The sequence below is a fragment of the Mesoplodon mirus genome, assembly GCF_964341445.2.
Source record: "Mesoplodon mirus genome assembly, chromosome: 1".
Taxonomy (NCBI): domain Eukaryota; kingdom Metazoa; phylum Chordata; class Mammalia; order Artiodactyla; family Ziphiidae; genus Mesoplodon; species Mesoplodon mirus.
In genome coordinates this window covers 10303986-10324574 of record NC_138976.1, presented here as the reverse complement: position 1 = coordinate 10324574, position 20589 = coordinate 10303986, and the positions used below count along the sequence as shown (strand labels likewise).

The 20589-nt window shown below is 44.1% G+C and overlaps 1 protein-coding gene across 2 annotated transcripts; it reads left to right on the top strand.

Moving 5' to 3' along the window:
* The first annotated feature begins 112 nt into the window (after positions 1-112).
* RABEPK (Rab9 effector protein with kelch motifs) lies at positions 113-19442 on the top strand. Of its 2 annotated transcripts, XM_082617788.1 has the most exons (8): positions 113-188; positions 1407-1471; positions 4469-4626; positions 9122-9274; positions 13592-13753; positions 16304-16453; positions 18691-18840; positions 19132-19442. In XM_082617788.1, exons 2-8 carry the CDS (start codon positions 1419-1421, stop codon positions 19419-19421), a joined length of 1116 nt encoding a protein of 371 aa, XP_082473914.1. In that variant the 5' UTR covers positions 113-188; positions 1407-1418; the 3' UTR covers positions 19422-19442. The 2 variants fall into 2 exon arrangements, with proteins under 2 accessions (XP_082473914.1, XP_082473915.1); XM_082617789.1 differs by lacking the exon at positions 9122-9274.
* The last annotated feature ends 1147 nt before the right edge of the window (positions 19443-20589 follow it).

Sequence of the window (20589 nt, the reverse complement as noted above, 5' to 3'; positions counted from 1 at the left end):
CTGGGTCGAACCCAGGCCGCTAAGACCCCTCCCGGCACCCTTACAAGGGCGCGCCCTGGGCAACCGGCCCTGGGAGTGGAGAGCGGTTGGCCGCGGCGCTCTTCCGGGGTCCGGAGGAGGGGCGAAGGTCCAAGAACCGCCCCTATTGGGGCGGAGCCACGGCCCAGGACTGGCCTAAGCCGCCGCAGGTAATGCGGTCCGGAGGTGGGGGGCTCTGGGACCCTGGTTTGAAGCGTTCCCGGGCGGGGCGGGGGGGGCCGCATCCTTTAAGGGAGTGGAGTTGGGCCGGGTGGAAAGCGCTCGAGAGACCTCCTCTGGCTCCGGCCCAGCCACACTGACGGAAAGGAACCAGCCTGTTCTCTCCGGACCCTGTCTCATATCCCCTAGCGCTGCCAAGCGGGGATGGGACTGGGGAATGGACCTGGCAGGGGCGGCTGCTGGAAGTCCCGGTCCAGGTGAAGTTTACCCCACTGAGCTTTAGGCTTTGGGGACAGCAGTTAGTGGCTTAGGCTGAAGATTGGACTTATCCATTCACCTCCCAGAAATCTAATCCATTTTCTTTCTTCATTCACTCATCCCTCACTTCTACTCTATGCCGGGCCTCTTGGTTGGTTCTCTGAATGAATCCGAGAGGGCCAGCTCACTTGGAATTTAGTCTAGTGGAATTTACTCTAGAATCTAGAGAGTTTTAAATAGATGACTACATTCAGGGTGATCCCTGCAATGACGATAGCTTAACAGATACTTTCAGGTAGAGAATAAAGTAACTTGAGGATGTAAGTGGAAAGCAACAAATCAGGGAAGGTTTCACTAAGGAGGGGACATTTGAACTGGGCTTTGGAGGTTGACTAGGAGTTTTCTAGTTGACCGGAAGGGAAGGGACATTTCAGGTAAGGGAAGCAGCACAGGATGCAAGTTATGAAAGGGCCTGGCATTTTAGGGGAACAAATATAGTAAAAACAGTTCAATATAGCAAGAAATTGTAGAGGTGAGTTCCTGAAAAGAAGGTTGAGACCAGAAGGCTTTGAATGTCATGCTGAGGCCAGGATTTATCCTAGGGTTCAGTATTTCTTGGCCTTTTAAAATGTTTTCTTTTGATAAACATAAATACCTTATGACCTCTGAAAATTATTTTGATATATACCCCTTCCCCATGAAAACCACAGACACAGAAAACTTTAGGCAAAAAACAAAAAAACTCTGTAATTGGATTATGAAAGTTGTGTCATAGTTGCCTCTCAAATATAAGTTTATATCAAAAGGTTGGTAATGCTTATTCAAATTAATCAGGCCCTAGAAATTGGTACATCAGCAGGAACATTTTTAAAGAGGCAAGTAACCTGATTTGCTGTGTTTTTTAGGTAGAAGATAATTGTAAATGTCTAAAAAGTACCTTTCTTTCTTAGGCATAGGACACCATGAAGCAGCTGCCAGTCTTGGAGCCTGGAGACAAGCCCAGGAAAGCAACATGGTCTGTAAGGAAGGATTCAAACAGAAACACATGAGTTTTTTTTTCATTTATAAGTAGTTTACTAACATATATGATCATCTATGAAAAAGGGTAGAGTTGAAACTGTCTGTGGTTTCTGGTAATTAGACTCAAACTGTCTGAGAAGGTCTTCAGAGGAAAGGTAGTGGGGCAATAATTATCACAGAGCAGATGTTGATTTTATTAAAATCCATTTGCCAGGAAGAGTAAGGCACTGACCATCTGGCATCCTCAGCTCCAACACTGTGTCTTCCCCTAAGCTCTGACTCATTTTTAAGATTTTCAGGGAATTGGATTTGGATTAAACTGGCTTCACTATTTCTTGAGCGCTTGTTCAACCAACCCTTCGTTCAGCAACTAACACTGGCCTGACAGGGCCAGCCGCTGTGTAGGTGCTGCAGGTACAAAGGTGAATAGTCTCAGTGTAGTGGGGGAACAGTGACCAGTGCTGAAGCAGGGCTCACAGAGGGCTGTAGAGAGGAGGCAATGCTTCTGCAGGACCTTGGAGGAGAGCCCCTGACCTGGCTTCCATGCGTCCACTCTTGTTCTCTACGCATCATAAATCTGATCATGGCATTCCCTGGTTTAAAACCTTTTGTGCCTCTCCATTGGTCTTAGGATAAAAACCAGAGTCCTTCAAATGGCCCACTGGGCCCTGCGTGATCTGTCCCTGCCTGTCTTTCCAACCGCAAGTCCCGTTACTCAGCCTTTGTTCTCTTTCTCTTCCTTTAATGTGGCTTGCACTGTCCCACTCAGGGACTGTATGTGCTGGTCCCTCTACCTGGATCATCCTTTCCCCCGATCTTTTGTCCCTCTCTTTGCCCAGCTAACTTCTACTCATACTTCAGATCTCAGTTCAAATGGGGCTCCTTCAGGAAGTCTTCCTTGACCACCCCTGTCCCCACCTACCTCTCCTTACAGGGTAGGGTCCCCCTGTGATATGTTCTCATACTATATATCCTGTATATATCCTGTACTCCTTTATAACACAACTGAAATGAAATGGATATTTGGAAATTATCTGTTTAATGTTTTTCTTCCCAACCAGTCTGTCAGGGCTGTAAAGGCAGGGACTTCTTTTGTCTTATGCACCATGTAGCTGGATGGCTGTGTGCTCTTGAATAAGTCATTTAACCTTTCTAAGCCTCAGGTCCTCAGTTGTAAACCTCAGATGATGATAATAGTACTGTCCCCAGAGGGATTTTGTGCAAGTTTAGTGAATCCAGGGTTGTAGCGAAGTTAGCAGCATGCATGGTATGTGGTTAGTAGTCATTCAGGTGATAATGTGGAATGTGTGAATCTGGACATCAGAAGAGAGATCTGGAAAAGAAATAGAGATTTGAAAGTCACTGATGAACATGTACGGTAGATGGGTGTTAATTGAAGCCATCAGTACATATAAAATTGATCAGGTGGGCTTTCCTGGTGGTGCAGTGGTTGAGAGTCCGCCTGCTGATGCAGGGGACACGGGTTCTTGCCCCGGTCTGGGAAGATCCCACATGCCGCGGAGCGGCTGGGCCCGTGAGCCATGGCCACTGAGCCTGCGCGTCCGGAGCCTGTGCTCCGCAATGGGAGAGGCCACAACAGTGAGAGGCCCACGTACCACAAAAAAAAAAAAAAAGAAAGAAAAATTGATCAGGCAAGCAAACCTAGACTGAGAAGAAGAGAACCCATGAGGATTGGGAGAAAGCTGGAGGAAAAGGAGTCAGAGAAGGAAACAGAAAGTGCAGCCAGACAGGTGGATAGAGAACCAAATGGAATGGGTGTGGGGAAGCCAGGTCAGGAGAAAGGTATGAGAAGGAGGGAAGAGCCAAGAGTACCAAATGCCAGAGAGGTCAGATAAGACTGGGCCTGAAAAACAGCTGCAGAGTTTTCTTTTCCAACCAGAAAGCTTGAAGAAGTGTGCTTTCTCAGTCAGCATTCAGAATAACTTTACAGAGTAGAATGAATGGATCCTGTATTTGATTTTCAAAGTCCTAGTTTTGTCTTCCATCAGGTCGAGCTTTATGAGTAATCTGGAAAAGCTCTTAAGAATCAGTGAATGGGGCTTCCCTGGTGGCTCAGTGGTTAAGAATCCACCTGCCAATGCAGGGGACATGGGTTTGAGCCCTCGTCCAGAAAGATCCCACATGCCGTGGAGCAACTAAGCCCGTGCACCACAACTACTGAGCCTGCGCTCCAGAGCCCGCGAGCCACAACTCCTGAAGCCCGGGCTCCTAGAGCCCGTGCTCTGCAACAACAGAAGCCACCGCAACAAAGAGTAGCCCCCGCTCGCTGCAACCAGAGAAAGCCCATGCACAGCAACAAAGACCCAGTGCAGCCAAAAATAAATAAATTAAAAAAAAAAAGAATCAGTGAATGACGGAGAATATTACATGGCAGAGGGAAGCATCACTGGCTAGTGGCAAGAGCTCTGGGGCTGTTCTCATGTGATTACACATAAAGCTCTAGCCATCATTAACTGAGTCCTTCCTGCCATGTTACAAGATTGCATCTCATTCTTCACAGGTGAGAACTATTGCTGTCTTCATTTTACAAATGAGGAAACTAAGGTTCAGAAAGGTAAAGTGACTTCCAAAAGGGCACACATCAAGAAAGCACTTGATCTGGGACTTGAACTAGGTCTGTCTGAATTTGAAAATCATGTTCATAACTACCATCCTGTGCCAGGACACACCATTGGACATTTCTGGGTATCAGTTTCCCCCTCTACCAAATAGGAACAATTACTAGCCCAGGGCATCCCCACTAAGTTAATGTGAGATGAAAGTAGTGACAAAATTGAAAACTCAAAGGTTATGTGCAAAGGGAAGGTACTGTTCATTAATTAGGAAAATGCTGCTTTGCTGGACATGATTTAAAATGACTGTGTATGTATAAGACCCTTCATTCTGGTGACTGTTCCATGAGGAATGCAAAGAACATACTGCTGCATTTATTCTCTGCTCAGGCCTCCTGAATATACCCTCCCTTTGGCAGGTACACCTTGACCCCGGTTGGAGACAGCCCCTGTGCTCGGGTTGGCCATAGCTGCTCATATTTACCCCCTGTTGGTGATGCCGAGAGAGGGAAGGTCTTCATTGTTGGGGGAGCAGACCCAAGCAGGAGCTTCTCAGATGTGCACACCATAGATCTGGGTAAGACCAACAGCTGTGGGGAATTCCCTGGCGGTCCAGTGGTTGGGACTCTGCACTTCCACTGCAGTTTGATCCCTGCTCGAGGAACTGGGATCCTGCATGCCACTTGGCGTGGCCAGAAATAAAAAAGATCAGCAGCTGCGGAGCACATGCCCTATATGGCCAGAGAGCAGGGCTTTGTGCTGCCGGCCATGACCATTCCTAAGACTATCAGTTCAGACCAGACAGTAGGGTTTTTCTCTGAGAAAATGAATGTCACTGAGAGGTCCCTAAGGTCTCAACAGACTCCAGGAATATATCTACCCAACCAAAACCTCCTTGATTTGGGGGAAAGAGTCCATATGGAGCCCTGGATAACCAGCCATTCATTCATCAACTATTTCTCTGGGAGGCATTGATGCCTCCACCTCTTCTAGCCACATAGCCAGTTAATCACCAAACCCTAAATATCTCTTATTTTCATCCATGTCTGTCCATTTGCACTGCTACTACTGTAGTCCAAGCATCATTATCTTTCAGCTAGACTGTTAAAACAGCCTCCTCACTGGTCTGCCTGCTTCCAAGTTTACCTCCTGTACACTGCATTTTCCATGCTTAGCTGAGCATTTTCTAAAATATAAATCTGATCATGTCACTCCCCAGTTTCAGGCTATCCCCAACTTCATTTCTTAGCTCCCCCAGACCCACACTTGCTCCACTGAATATCCTTCAGTTCCTTGAACTCTTTTGGTCTCCAACCCTTTGCATATACAGTAAATGCTCTACATAAGAATGAGTTCTTGGGCTTCTCTGGTGGCGCAGTGGTTGAGAGTCCACCTGCCAATGCAGGGGACATGGGTTCGTGCCCCGGTCCAGGAAGATCCCACATGCCGCAGAGCGGCTAGGCCCGTGAGCCATGGCCGCTGAGCCTGCGCATCCGGAGCCTGTGCTCCGCAACGGGAGAGGCCACAACAGTGAGAGGCCCGCGTACGGCAACAAAAAAAAAAAAAAAAAAAAAGAATGAGTTCTTTTCCAAGAGCGCATTCGTAAGTCCAATTTGTTCTTTTTTTTCCTTAATTTTTTATTTTTGGCTGAGTTGGGTTTTTTCATTGCTGCGCGTGGGCTGCACGTGGGCTTTCTCTAGTTGCGGCGAGCAGGGGCTTCTCTTCATTGCAGTGCACGGACTTCTCACTGCGGTGGCTTCTCTCGTTGTGGAGTGCGGGCTCTAGGTGCACGGGCTTCAGCAGTTGTGGCTCGTGGACTCTAGAGCGCAGGCTCAGTAGTTGTGGCGCACGGGTTCAGTTGCTCCACGGCATGTGGGACCCTCCTGGACCAGGGCTCGAACCCATGTCCCCTGAATTGGCAGGCGGATTCCTAACCACTCTGCCACCAGGGAAGCCAGTCCAATTTGTTCTTAAGTCCAACAAAGTTAGCCTAGGTACCCAACTTTTACAGATAATGCCAGACATGTGAACAAACTTATGTGATTTGGACATGCGAATGCACGTTTACACCTTTGGAAGTTTGCAACTCAAAGGTTCGTATGTAGGAGACTTACTGTATTGTTCCCTCTGCTTGGAAGGCTCTTCCTTTTCCTTATCATCTGGCTACTGCTCATCTGTCAGATCCCAGTTGAATGACACTTTCATCAGGAACCTTGCCCTGATACATCTGCCACTAGTTTAGGACTAGTTTAGGCCCTGCCACTGTAAAGAAGAGACTCTTCTGTTTTCCTTCTCTGCTCCCATGCCTCCTCTCAACACTAGTCTTCCGTGCTTCCCTTCTGACTGACAGATGTGTGGGGATTTCCCCCCACACCAAAGAATTCTGCAACACCAGCTGGACGTCCCACAACTCAGTTCAGTTCTACCTGGAATTAGCATCCGATTCCACAGGTGAAGGGCTCAGTCCACGAGGCTCTCCCTGCTCCCCTTCAGATGCCAGTCACAAGTCCACCTGTGCTTCTGACCGACCAACTATAAACGGGAGGTTCCCATGTCACCCGCCTCAGGTTCCATTAACTTGCTAGAGAGGCTCACAGAGTTCAGGAAAATAGCCAGATAGAAGAGATGCATAGGGCAGAGTATGCGGGAAGAGGCACTTCGTGCCCTGTCCAGGTGCCCCACCTTTGCAATACCTCCACGAGTTCACCAACCTGGAAGCTCTTGCAACCCCTCCTTTTTGGTGGAGGGATAATTGAGTAAGTTATGACCATTGGTGGCTCTCTCCTCTCCCCGGAGATGGGGGTAGGGGGGCATTGTCTGGGGCTGAAAAGTTCTAACCCTGTAATGTCATGGTTAGTTCCCCTGGCAACCAGCTCCCATCCTTAGGGGCTTTCCAAAAGTCACCCATTAACATATACTCAGGGCCTCCCTGGTGGCGCAGTGGTTGAGAGTCCGCCTGCCGATGCAGGGGATACGGGTTCGTGCCCCGGTCTGGGAGGATCCCATATGCCGCGGAGCGGCTGGGCCCGTGAGCCATGGCCGCTAGGCCTGTGCGTCCGGAGCCTGTGCTCCGCAACGGGAGAGGCCACAACAGTGAGAGGCCCGCGTACAGAAAAAAAAAAAAAAAAAAAAAAAAAAACATATACTCAGGTGTGGTTGACAGGGGGTTTGTTATCAATAATAAAAGACACCTTTATCAGTCTCATCACTTAAGTTGGCACAGGGATTTTCAGAGCTCTGTGCCTGGAACAGATGAAGACCAAATATGTATTTCTTAATGTAAATCACAACGACACAACCGCTCTCTGTGTTTCCATAGTATCCTGTACTTTCCCATCTTTGTCCCCCTTCACAGCCCTTTTCACGTGTGATTGTTTGTTGTCTGTCCATTTATATGGCTTCTCATTGTATCCCCAGCCATTACCACAGTGCCTGGCACAGAGTAGGTGCTTTATAAGTATTTGGATGAATGAATGAGTGACTACTATGTACCACACAATGGCAGAAGAAAATTGGTGTTTTGTTACATGTTTTGTTAGGTCCATGTGTAACGTTGCTGTCTACTGTTGTTGTTTTTTTAAATAAATTTATTTATTTTATTTTGTTTATTTTTGGGTGCGTTGGGTCTTCGTTGCTGCACGTGGGCTTTCTCTAGTTGTGGTGAGTGGGGGCTACTCTTCATTGCGGTACGTGGGCTTCTCATTGCAGTGGCTTCTCTTGTTGCGGAGCACGGGCTCCAGGCGCGCAGGCTCAGTAGTTGTGGCTCGCGAGCTCTAGAGCTCTAGAGCTCTCAGTAGTTGCAGCACACGGGCTTAGTTGCTCCGCGGCATGTGGGATCTTCCCAGACCAGGGCTCGAACCTGTGTCCCCTGCATTGGCAGGCGGATTCTTAACCACTGCGCCACCAGGGATGCCCCTGTGTATTGTTTTGATCTCAGTTGTTTACTAACCAAATGTGCAGGGGAGTCTACATGTAAAACTTGAAGTGGTTTGGCCTCTCTTGATAATCTTGGAAGATCTGACATCCGTACGCCTGTATGTCTACATGGTGACAGTTTTTTGCAACTGAGCTGCCACCTATCATTGGGGCTCTCATTCTCCAATTTCCTCCAATCCTCTGTAGGCATTTGAATTTCTATACTCTGCAGTAGGAAATCAAAGGTAAATTAAATCTCTTTCAGCTCTCAAGAAGCTTGCTGTCTAGTACAGTTACAATTCTTTTGTGACCTATTACTAGCTTTGTGACTCTGGCTAAACCACCTAAACCATCTGGGCTTCAGTGTCCCATAAAACAGGGATAATAACTTGCTTCACTTGGCACTTGTAATGATCTAACAAGATAATGCCTGTAAAGGTCATATGTAAGTGGTTTACTAATTAAAATAACTAATAAGTTAGGTATTAAGTCTGTGAAATTGTTTTAGCCAGAAGTTATTTACTTGCAGGTAATAGAAACTCTCTTAAACCAGCAAAAAAAAAAAAAAAGAAAGAAAGAAAGAGAATCCAAAGGCAGGAGATTTGGCCTAGCCTCAGGAGAAAGTGGAAGCAAGAATTAGAAAGCTGTCAAAAACCATCTACTTCGTCCCTCGCTCTCTTTGGAGAGATCTGCTTCTTTATGTAGACGTTTCATTCTTCTCTTCCACATACTTTGGCTTTCTCTCCTTCTCCACACATGGTAGAAGATCGCCACCCAAACCCAGAAATCTATTTGAATTCCAAATTCTTGGGAGAAAGGATCTGATTGGCCCATTTTGGGTCCAGTGACTACCTTTGACCCTATCAGCTAAGGCTAGAAAGTCAAGGTGTAGTACAACAAAGTGTCCTGGGATCTATCCCTGGGGTTGGGAGAGTGGGGACAGTTCCCATAGAAGAGGGTTTATGGATGAATCAGATGCCCCCCCCCAAGTGTCTGATATAAAAATTTTTGGAGGTCGACCACATTCCCTTTAAGTGATCTGATGGTTGTTCACTTATGCTTTTGACCCTTTTCTCCTCAGTACCCTCCCCCAAGTTTGTCAACCAGTATAAGCCATTGGCAGCCCCAATCTAGGAACGGGGTGAAATGTTTTCTAGGAACACACCAGTGGGATTTAGCCACCTCGGAGGGCCTCTTGCCCCGGTACGAGCATGCCAGCTTTGTTCCCTCCTGCACACCTCACAGCATCTGGGTGTTTGGAGGTGCCGACCAGTCAGGAAATCGAAATTGCCTACAAGTTCTCAATCCTGGTAAGTAGCCAAAGGTTATTTATTTACCAAAATGAATAACTAAATCCAATTCCAGTTCCTGTACCAAAGCCCATTTGGATTGTACTGACTAATCCATTTAACTTTGCTGACCTCATAGAAAATAGAAATTTTAACTTCTGGCAGAATCTGAAAATAATAGAGTTACATTTTGTTTTCCTCGTAACGTGTACAAATTATCCATTTCTTAAAAGCCAAAGCTGGAAGAGGCTTCAGAGGAAAGCTATGCCAAGTGGGCAACCCAGGTCCCACAAGGGGAAGTGACTTTCCTAAAGTCACCAGGGAGCCAGGGACTGGGGCAGGCTAGAACCCAAATCATCTACATCGGAGGTCTCAAATGGGGGCGATGGTGCCCCCCAGGGGACAGTTGGCCATGTCACACCTCGGGGCAGGGAATCAAGTGGGTAGAGGCCAGAGATGCTGCCATACATCCTGTAATGCACAGGAAGGCCCCTCACAATAAAGAATTATATGGTCTAAAATGTCAGTAGTGCCAAAGTTAAGAAACCCTGATCTAGATCCTCCTAGTATGTTTCTTTTAGTCAAAAAGTGCAAAGCTCCTGACTAGTCTCACTGGCAGTTTTATCACAGCGGAAGCAGTTTGGGGACATCACTACTGCAAGGATGTTGCTGAACCACCCATGGGAGGTGGACCTGACTTTTTGTCAGTTAAAAACATTTTTTTTTGTTTTTCTCTTTATAAATATGGTTTATATTCATTGTAAAATATTTGAAAAGTGTAAATAAGTGGACAAAAGCCATCCACAATCCTGTGACCTAAGGCTATTAATAACAGTTCTGTGTACTTCCTGTATTTTCTCTGCATTTTTATAAACCTGAGATCATCCTATTTCACCACTACACTCTTGTATCTTTTTCTTTTTAATTTCATAATTAGCACAGAAATAATTCCCTATTAATAAGGCTTTGTTGAAATCATTTTTAATGGCTGCATCACACTTTTTTAAGATTTATTTATTTATTTATTTATTTTTGGCTGCATTGGGTCTTAGTTGCGGCACACGGGATCTTTCGTTGTGGCGCATAGGCTGCTCTCTAGTTGTGGCGTGTGGTTTTTCTCTCTCTAGTTGTGGCGCATGGGCTCCAGGGCACATGGGCTCTGTAGTTTGTGGCACGCGGACTCTCTAGTTGAGGCGCGAGGGCTTAGTTGCCCCGTGGCATGTGGGATCTTAGTTCCCTGACCAGGGATCGAACCCGCATCCCCTGCTTTGTAAGGTGGATTCTTTACCACTGGACCACCAGGGGAGTCCCTCAATTTTTATGACAATACCATAATCCCCCTGTTGTTGTTTTTTTAACATATATGTTGTCTTCAGATTTTTATCATTATAAATAACAAAGCATTGAACATCTTTGTTCAGAAATCATTGACTGTATTCCAGATTATTGCCTTAGGAGCTTCTCTGGTGGCGCAGTGGTTAAGAATCCGCCTGCCAATGCAAGGTACATGGGTTCGAGCCCTGGTCCGGGAATATCCCACATGCCACGGAGCAACTAAGCCCGTGTGCCACAACTACTGAGCCTGCGCTCTAGAGCCTGCGAACCACAACTACTGGGCCCACTCACCACAACTACTGAAGCCCGCGCACCTAGAGCCCGTGCTCCGTAACAAGAGAAGCCACCTCAATGAGAAGGCTGCGCACCGCAACGAAGAGTAGCCCCCGCTCGCTGCAAGTAGAGAAAGCCCACACACAGCAACGAAGATCCAAAACATCCAAAAATAAGTAAATAAAAAGAAAAAAAAAGTTCTTCCATGTTTAAAAAAAAAATTATTGTCTTAGAACTCATGCCCAGAAATAAAAGAACTAGATAAAACACTGGACTTTAAGGCTTTTAGTACATACTATCAAATTGCTCTCCAGAAATATTTTTTTTTTTACTTTTTTTCTTTTTGGCTGCACCGTGTGGCTCGCGGGATCTCAGTTCCCCAGCCAGGGATTGAACGCAAGCCACGGCAATGAAAGCCCAGAATCCTAACCACTGGACCACCAGGGAATTCTCTATCCAGAAAGATTTTTTTCAACTTATCCTCTCCAACTGTGTTTAATAGTTCTTGTTTCACTCCTGACCAGTATCGAATTTATCATTTTTAAGCACTGCTAATTTGATAGGCAAAGAAACCCTTGTATCTAATTGTTTAAATATGCATTTTGTTAATTACTAGTAATCTGGACATTTTTCACATAACAGTCAACTCTTGCCCAGTTCCCTCTATCGATAACAGATTTATTTTTACAACAGCTGGTCTTTGTCATTTTGGGATAGTAACAGTTCCTACCTTGTTAAGTTTGGCAAGAATTTAAATTAACTCAAATCTGGCACATACTTAATGCTCAATAATTGTTGTTGTGGTTGATGTAGCTATGGTTCGACAGATGGAAATCAGTTCTAGATTGGATGGAGATCAGTTCCTTTGGTTTTCAATGATGGCATCTATTTAAATAAAATACAGTGAGAATTTGGAAAGCTTTTGTCAAAGGAATTGATTTTCCACCAGATCCTTTTTCTCTCCTAGAAAGTATAGTTTGACACCATGCCTAAGAAATATGAAAGATGTAGGTGAATCATTAGTTGCTTTTGTTACTAAGGCAAGTCCTTCAGCTGGCTTAGGACTCCTTTTGTATTATTTGTGCTAACGTTTAGCTTGGCAGCCACACCATCCCAGGATCTTCTGACCCTGGAGGTTGTGCCCCTTCTAACTCCCCCTAAAATCCAAAAGCTATCCAAGATCTGTAGCTATAGAGACAATTACGTTATGCTTTGTTTTGGGTTTTTTTTTTTTTTTTGGCCATGCAGCTTGAAGGTCTTAGTACCCCAATCAAGGATCAAACCCGTGCCCCCTGCAGCGGAAGCATGGAATCTTAACCACTGGACCACCAGGAAAGTCCCCATTATGTTTTGGATATAGGCTGAGACTTGTTTGGTCTCCAGGTTCATGTTTTGAGTCCTACACATATTACACATGTTTCGTGTGCCACTTTGTATACTGAATGAAGACCTTTACAAAAGGCACAGAATTTCCCAGTCAAGAAATAATTCCTGGGAATTCCCTGGCACTTTCACTGCCGTGGGGTCAGGTTCAATCCCTGGTTGAGGAACGAACATCCCACAAGCCATGTGGCACGGGAGGGAGGGAGGAGGGAGGGAGGAAGGTAGGGAGGAAGAATTCCTGTGTGTTGTAGTGGAATAAGTATGGGAGTTTTGACAGATCTGTGTTCAGAGCCCTGCTCTACTACTCACCAACACTGTGACCTGGGAGAAAGGATTTAGACTTTCTGAGCTTCAGTTCCCTCATCTGCAAAGTGGAGATACTTTGCATCCGCCTCCCAGGGTTGACTGAGGATAGTGGGGATGGCAGAGTGCTCAGGGCAATGATTCCGCAAAAGGGAGGTACTCAGTTACTGCTTGTGTTTCTATAAAATTCATGCTTCATTCTGGAAAGAAATAAGCTTCTGTACACCTACCCACGTGGTGAAAGTTTATTCTCAAGTCAGAAGAGTGGAAAATACATAGATCTTGGTGGTATTGAAACAGAATTTGAATCCCAACTCAGCCATTTACTAGCCATGTAACCTTAAATGAGTGACTTAATCTGTCTCTGCTTCAATTCCTTATTTGCAAAATGGGGAAACTAGTATTTATTTAGCACTTACTATGTAGTAGGGACAATTACTGCTACTACTGAAACTGTAATGATATTGCCTACTTTCTTTTAATGGCCACATATCCTGAGAAACTTGGCACATTTAGTTTCTTGCATCTAGTGGGAATGAATTTTAGTAGCTGTTGGGCTCCTCTGAATGGGCACAGGGCAGGGTAGTCAGTCATCAAAGGGGAATAGGGTTCAGAGAGGATGTTTGAAGGCCTCCAAAAACAAACTGGCCTCATTCTTTTTTCTTTTTTTTTTTTAATCTTTATTGGAGTATAATTGCTTTACAATGGTGTGTTAGTTTCTGCTTAATAACAAAGTGAATCAGTTATACATATACCTATGTTCCCATATCTCTTCCCTCTTGCATCTCCCTCCCTCCCACCCTCCCTGGCCTCATTCTGAATTGTACTTGTGGCTTTCAATCTTGGGGATTTGGGTCTATCTGGGCAAACTCTAAGTATTACCCCCTACCCCTCCTTGAATTTGGTGGCATGAGATCCCCGCCTAGACCTACACTGTCCGCCTTAAGGATTGGGGTTTGCAAAGTGACCTTGCCCAGCCCCAGAGTTGATGTCAGAGGCCCCTCAGCCTGGGTGTTTTAGATACCTACCTTCTCTGTGGACCAGAAACGAGGACTTGGACCATGCCAAAGGTGACCGGCCCACCACCATCCCCAAGAACATTCCACACGTCATCGGCAACCATCGGAAACCAGCTGTATGTCTTTGGGGGCGGAGAGAGAGGCGCCCAGCCTGTGCAGGATGTGAAGCTGCATGTGTTTGATGCAAGTATGGACTCGGGGGAACCCTGGGGCTGCCACTTACCTGGTCGGGGTTACCCCGGCCTGCAGCTTACCCGATGTAGGAAGCAGAGGTTAGAAAATGACAACCTGGCTGTGTGTCTCACTTCTAGACTCCTTCAGTATATCTCTTAGCTGATATCTTCTACCCATAGCAAAATTTGCATTTAAAAAGGAATAATTGATCAATTTAAACAGTATAGTTAATAAAGCAAAAAAGTAAAATTTTGCCCCTTACACCTTTCCTTCCCACTCCCCAGACAGAGGTAAACACTGTTAGCCATTCGTAATGTCTACCTCCAGATTTTCCTGTGCAATTATAAACCATATGCACATGTGTTTATGAACATCTATGAATTTTCTATGGATTTTGAAATTATATAAAAACTTTAAAACACACACATAGAATTATTAAATTATAAATGTTGGTCTGCCTCTTACTTTTGCAGGTCTAAGGGTAAATCTTAGTACTAGTTGAAAGTATAAACTTTGAAGCCATAGGACAGGGACTCAGGACCAGATCTGACATCTAGTTTTTGTATTACTTTAGACTAATTTCTTAATCTCTCTAGGCCATAGTTTGCTGATGTGTAAAATAGAGATAGTAATAGTGCCTACCACAAAGAGTTGGAAAGATTAAATGAGATAATGTGATACAGTGCATAGCACAGTGCCTGACACGTAGGAAGCACCTAATAAATAATCACTGTATTATCATTATTATTCCTTCATTTAATCACACATCATGGATCTTTCCTAAGTCAGAAATTTCCTTGCAAAGCATATCTTTCTGTGGGAATCCCTATTTATTCAGTCATTTTCCTATTGACTGACTTTTTTGCTGATAGTGTTACAGTGAATATATACATTAATTTCTGTACATGTTACAACATTTAATATGGACTGGATGCTAGGAAGTGGAATTACGTAGGGTCAAAATGGTATGAACATTTTAAATTGTGAGACCTCAAAAAAAAAATTGTGAGACCTCTTGCCAAATTTTTGTCTAAGTAGTATTTATTTACATTTCTTCCTCTTACTAGTGGGCATTTATGAATAATACTTTACAAATAGCATGTGACAAAAATAATTTTCATGTGTGTTTTTGCAGCCTTTCTTGAGAAAAGGCAATAAGCAAAATTTCAAACTTACAAAGTTTAAATTAAGAATTAAGACACGTCACAGTATGACTTTATCCAGAAAGAATGAACTGTGTGATTCTTTTAAAGCAGTTTTAAATTTTTAAATAATATTGGTTTTGAATATATAAAACTAAGAGAAAAAAATATATGTATATATATGTATATATATAAAAAATACGATCACCCCCAAATTGTTAACATTTCAGTACAACTATGGTGGGTTTTTTTTTTAAATAGCAGAGATAATTCTAGGTATACTATTCGTATCCTGTATTTTCCACTTAAGCATTTCACCTGTAATCACAAAGTTTTTTTTCAGTGTTTCTAATGAATACATAGTATTCTATCATGACTGTAGCAATAACTCACCTATTCACCTGTTGATGGACTTAGGCTATTTCCAATTCTTCTCTATTACAAACAGTGCTGTGGTAAACATATTTATGCATAAACTTTTTCTGATTATTTCAAATTGTAATCTTTGGAACTCTGGGGGCTCCTTGAACAACCTTCAGGCATGTCACAAATGGTAATTCAGAGATAAGTTGTTTGGCAGGCTTTTGTGTCAGATAATTTTTGTAGCACTCCTTTAAGACTTATCTGGTATGTTGAAATGATTGATTTTCCTGAATTCTATATGTGTACAATTTTGAAGATATGAAGGGTTTTCAACACGTAAAATACATCTGCACTATTTGGATCATACCCATATTAATAACTCTCATGTATTGAGTACTTTCTCTGTGCCTGTGCTTTCCATATATTATCTCATTTAATCCACACTTCAACCCTGAGAGGTAGGTATTATCAGGTAATTTCTCCTCATTTTACAACTATAGAAACTGAAGCTTATAGAATTAACTGGTGCAAGGCCACATAGTTATTCAATGAAATAACCTGGTTTTAACTCCAAATCCCATGCTCTAACCATTATCCTATACAACCACTTCAGGAGGCCCTGCTAACTTTAAAAGTAGTCTATTTTTTTCCCCACTGTTCCAGCAAATCAATTAAGAATATTGTCTTAAAAAAGAGAAAACTCTGAAGGCCTGTCCCAGAAGAAGTAGACTCTTTTTAACTCTGGGGCGGTTCTAGGTTGAAGAAACTTAAGGGAGGTCTTTTTTTAATTCAAAGCAAGAAGTGGTTCCTTATTGCCCAGTAGAAGGGGCAGGCATATTAGGCAGTGAATTCTCCAGCCCTGGATGTGTACCAGTAGAGGCTGTAAAGGCTGTGGACGGAGGGAGGCCTGGGTTGGGTTGGCAAGTTGCAGTGAATGACCCCCCAGGTCCCTCTCTGCTTGGAGCATCTCTGCTTGCTGGGAGGTGAGGCTTGGGTATATTTCTCGGTTTCTTGCTTCATAGCTTTGTCATCTAATGTCACTGAATTTATTTTTCTAGGTACCCTGACCTGGTCACAACCAAAGACACTTGGAAAACCTCCATCCCCCCGGCATGGTCATGTGATGGTGGCAGCAGGGACAAAGCTCTTCATCCATGGAGGCTTGGCAGAGGACAATTTCTATGATGATCTCCATTGCATTGATATCAGTAAGTAGGGTGGAGGGCATGGGGGCTTATCTGCTTAAGATTAAACAAAATAGCTTGGATTGACTAGAGCCTTGCTCTTGACCAGCCAGCAGAATCTTCACTAGATTCTGTGAAATGTGGCCTGAATAATAATGAGAAATAATAATAACAATAAAAGCAGGTATTTCTGTTTGCCATGTACCTACCCATTAATTATTTCTTATCCTTCCAACAACCCTGCTCTTTCATTAAAATTCATTATGCTTTTTGTTTCCCGACTGGATTTCTTTCAAGCAGTACCCATTAACCCCATGGATAACTTCTAGAGCGTGTCTGGAGGTGGACAACCAGAACTGTCATGCTAAATTGTTAAAAACACCGAGAAAAGGAAAGTTAGGGATAACATGAGAATTGTCTTTGAGTGTCTGAAGGGCTGATGCGCCCTAGAGAGCCTGGACTCTTTCTGGATCATTCTTGCAGACTATGAGCTCCTTTAGGGCAGGGACTTTGTCTCTTTTTTTCCGCCAGTGTATTTCCAGCACTGAGCACAGTGTCTGGCAGGTCATGAGTGATGAGTGCATATCTGTTAAGAGTGGACAGATAGGGACTTCCCTGGTGGTCCAGTGGTTAAGACTCTGCGCTTCCACTGCAGGGGGCATGGGTTCAATCCCTGGTTGGGGAACTAAGATCCTGTATGCCGCACAGTGCAGCCAAAAAATTTAAAATATTTTTTTAAAAAGTGGACAGATGAACAAATGAATATGTTCTGCGTTGCTCCAGATGATAGGAATTGGAACTATGGGCAGAATGCATGAGAACTGCTGTGCAGTGTATCGGGCTACCTTGCCAAACAATAGGTTCTCTGGTTTGGTGACATCTGAGGCCAGCTGACACTGGCTGGGATTCCTGCATTGCCTAGGATATTTGGCTGGACTGGGTGAGTCTCCCTTCCAACTCTGAGTTGCTGGACCCCTGCCTTGAACTGACAGATGGAAAATATCTTCACAGAAGCATTCGTTGCAAGCAGTCAAACAGAGTTTTAATGCTTATTTTATTTATTTTTTTCTTTAAAATTTTTTTTAATTTTTTAAATTATTTTTTTGGCTGCATCGAGTTTCAGTTGCGGCACACAGGATCTTCATTGCAGCATGTGGGATCTTTCGTTGCAGCGCACGGGCTTCTCTCTAGTTGTGGCGTGTGGGTTTTCTCTTCTCTAGTTGTGATGCACGGGCTCCAGAGAGCGTGGGCTCTGTAGTTTGTGGCACGGGGGTTCTCTAGTTGAGGCGCGTGAGCTCAGTAGTTGCAGCGCATGGGCTTAGTTGCCTCAGGGCATGTGGGATCTTAGTTCCCTGACTAGGGATCAAACCTGTGTCCCCTGCATTGGAAGGTGGATTCTTTACCACTGGACCACAAGGGAAGTCCCTTAATGCTTATTTTAAAAAAGAAAGTCCTTTTCTCTTGTGCAAGGAACTACTTCCTAACTATTTTTCCTCCTTTCCAGCCCAGGTAGTTCTCTAAAACCTAAAATCCAGTGATACCCTGCCTCATTTAAATTCTTGTCTGAAAAGTTGCAACTACCTGCAGAAATAGGTTGGAAATAGGTGCTGAGACAGCACATTACAGCATAGATAACACAGGTTTTGGAGTCAGACTTGAGTACAATTCTAGCTCTGCCACCTGCTAGCTGTGGGATCTCCAACAAGTCTCTTTCCCTCTCTAATCCTATTTCTTCGTCTTTAAGAAGAAAGAAGGTAGGCAGAAATAATAGCAATTGCATACCGCTATTAAGAGAATGAAGTAAGTAAGCAGGATACTTAAAGTGTCTAGCCAGTACTCACAAAGTTGCTTTCTAAGGAACTGTATTTCAAACATGCACATGTGTGCACATACAGGCATGCTTACACACACACACAGTTGGAACCTCACCTACTTCTGGGCTCCAAAATACTTAATGGTGATGGTCACCAAAGACTGGATCACATTCCTCAGTGTGCTCCAAAGACCACCCACATCAGAATCACCTGGGATGCTTGTTAAAATTATAGATTACTGAGCCCCTCCCTCCCTCCCTGGACTAGCCAAACAGAATTTCAGTCCCCAGTGATTTTTGTGCACCCCAAACCTTGCTATAGGATCTCTCAGAGCTCTCAGTGAATGAAGTTCAGTGATTGCTTTGCAAACTGCAGGAGTCTGACAGGTTAAGTTTGAAACCGCAGTCTAGGCCATGTTGTACCTAAACTCTTTCTATCTCTTGGCAGGTGACATGAAGTGGCAGAAGCTAAGTCCCACTGGGGCAGCTCCCACTGGCTGTGCTGCCCATTCAGCTGTGGCTGTAGGAAAGCACCTGTATATCTTTGGAGGGATGACTCCCACTGGAGCCCTGGGCACAATGTACCAGTATCACATAGGTGAGCAGGTGTTGTTCACTGTGCATCTTTAAGCAAATGTGACCATTCTTTGAAAAGTATCACAATGCTTTTTGGTCTTTGATTTTGGTCCCTCCACATCTAAATCCGAAAGAATGACAACCAAACTTTTAGGAAATAACATCATCAAAGCAGTAACAGTGCCATTAGGGGTTTTTCCCTTTTATTTCCTGTTTCTGTTAGGGCTCAGGTGATACAGCACATCACGGAGCATTTCTGGAAACTTCTTAACACAGACCCTTTTCTTTCTTTTTTTTTTTTTTTCCAAAATAGAAAAGCAGCATTGGACCTTGCTTAAATTTGATACTTTTCTACCCCCTGGACGATTGGACCATTCCATGTGTATCATTCCATGGCCAGTGACATGTACTTCTGAGAAAGAAGATTCAAATTCTGCCACTCTAAACTGTGCTGCTGAGAAAGGGGATTCCACTGAGAAAGGAGTAACCCAAGGTGGTGACTCTCATGAAGGTCAGACTGACACACTACTCTGTTTTGTGTTTGGTGGGATGAATACGGAAGGGGAAATCTATAACGATTGTATTGTGACTGTAGTTGATTAATAAAACCACATTTTTCCTACTTTTAAATGTCAATTACTTTCAGAAAAGTTAAATGAAACCTTAGTTGTTTCATACCTCCAAAATCTTCTGCACTATATATCCCTCTGGCTTTTACCTACTTTGGTAGGTAAAGAGATGAACTGGATAGCCCAGGGCAAAAACCTCTATTATATAAAGGGTTTTACCAGCAATACAACCCAGGTAACTGAGTAATAGACTGGCTGATTGTTAAGAATACTAATCACAAAAATGTTGCAGAAATCCTAATTGCTAGATACAACAAAAGCTATAGAAATTAGGGGGTGGACATTCACAGGCTGAAGTGTTTTTAATATTCATTAGCTGCTCCTCAGAAAGAGGTGCAGACTGTTGTTGGCTCTTGGTATTGAGAGCCACTGGGGACAGGGACAAAGCCTGGCCCTTATCTGTCCCCACTATGCCCTATCCCACTGCACCTAGCACTGCAGGTCATTTTTAACGTTTGTATGGACGTTGGCCTGAAGACCCTCTGTCCAAATGCTTTTGGGCAACGCAGCAGAGGTCCGGGCCTCAGAGTAAAACTATCACACTGTCAGGTCCTAGTTCCGCAAGTTAACCTTTCAGCTGCTTGCCCATCTATAAAATACCGATCCTGGGGCTGAGTTGGATTTCATGTTAGCATGATAGCCTGCCCTTTATTGACCATATTTATTAAACTTTAGTAGGGCTAAATGTAGGTCACCATTCTAGACCCCACTCCTGTACCACAGAGATGGAGACTGACATAGCTGAGGTTCAAAAATATACCTTCACATTCTAAAGTTATGAATTGAATCCAGGTGTGTAACGTTATCATCAGTGATCCATCACTCTATCAAATCTCAAAGGAATCCAAGCAGGTATAAAGCATCATTAGTAATAAAAAGCCACCAGAAGTTTTTGAAAGGTAAGGGGAAATAGGAAACTTCAATTATGCTCAGGAAAACTCCACTCTTGGGCCCTGTAAAATGGCCCTTGCCTAGTTAAGGATATGGATGAACCTCCCACCCCCTTTCTTAGATTAGGTTAGGCAGATTTCCAGAAATGACTGAATAAAAAGTGTTTTCCTTACCTCAAAACGCCAAACACTCCCCTCAACCCGAGACTCTAACCTTAAAATAAATGACTAACCTAATTAGAAGCTTATCAC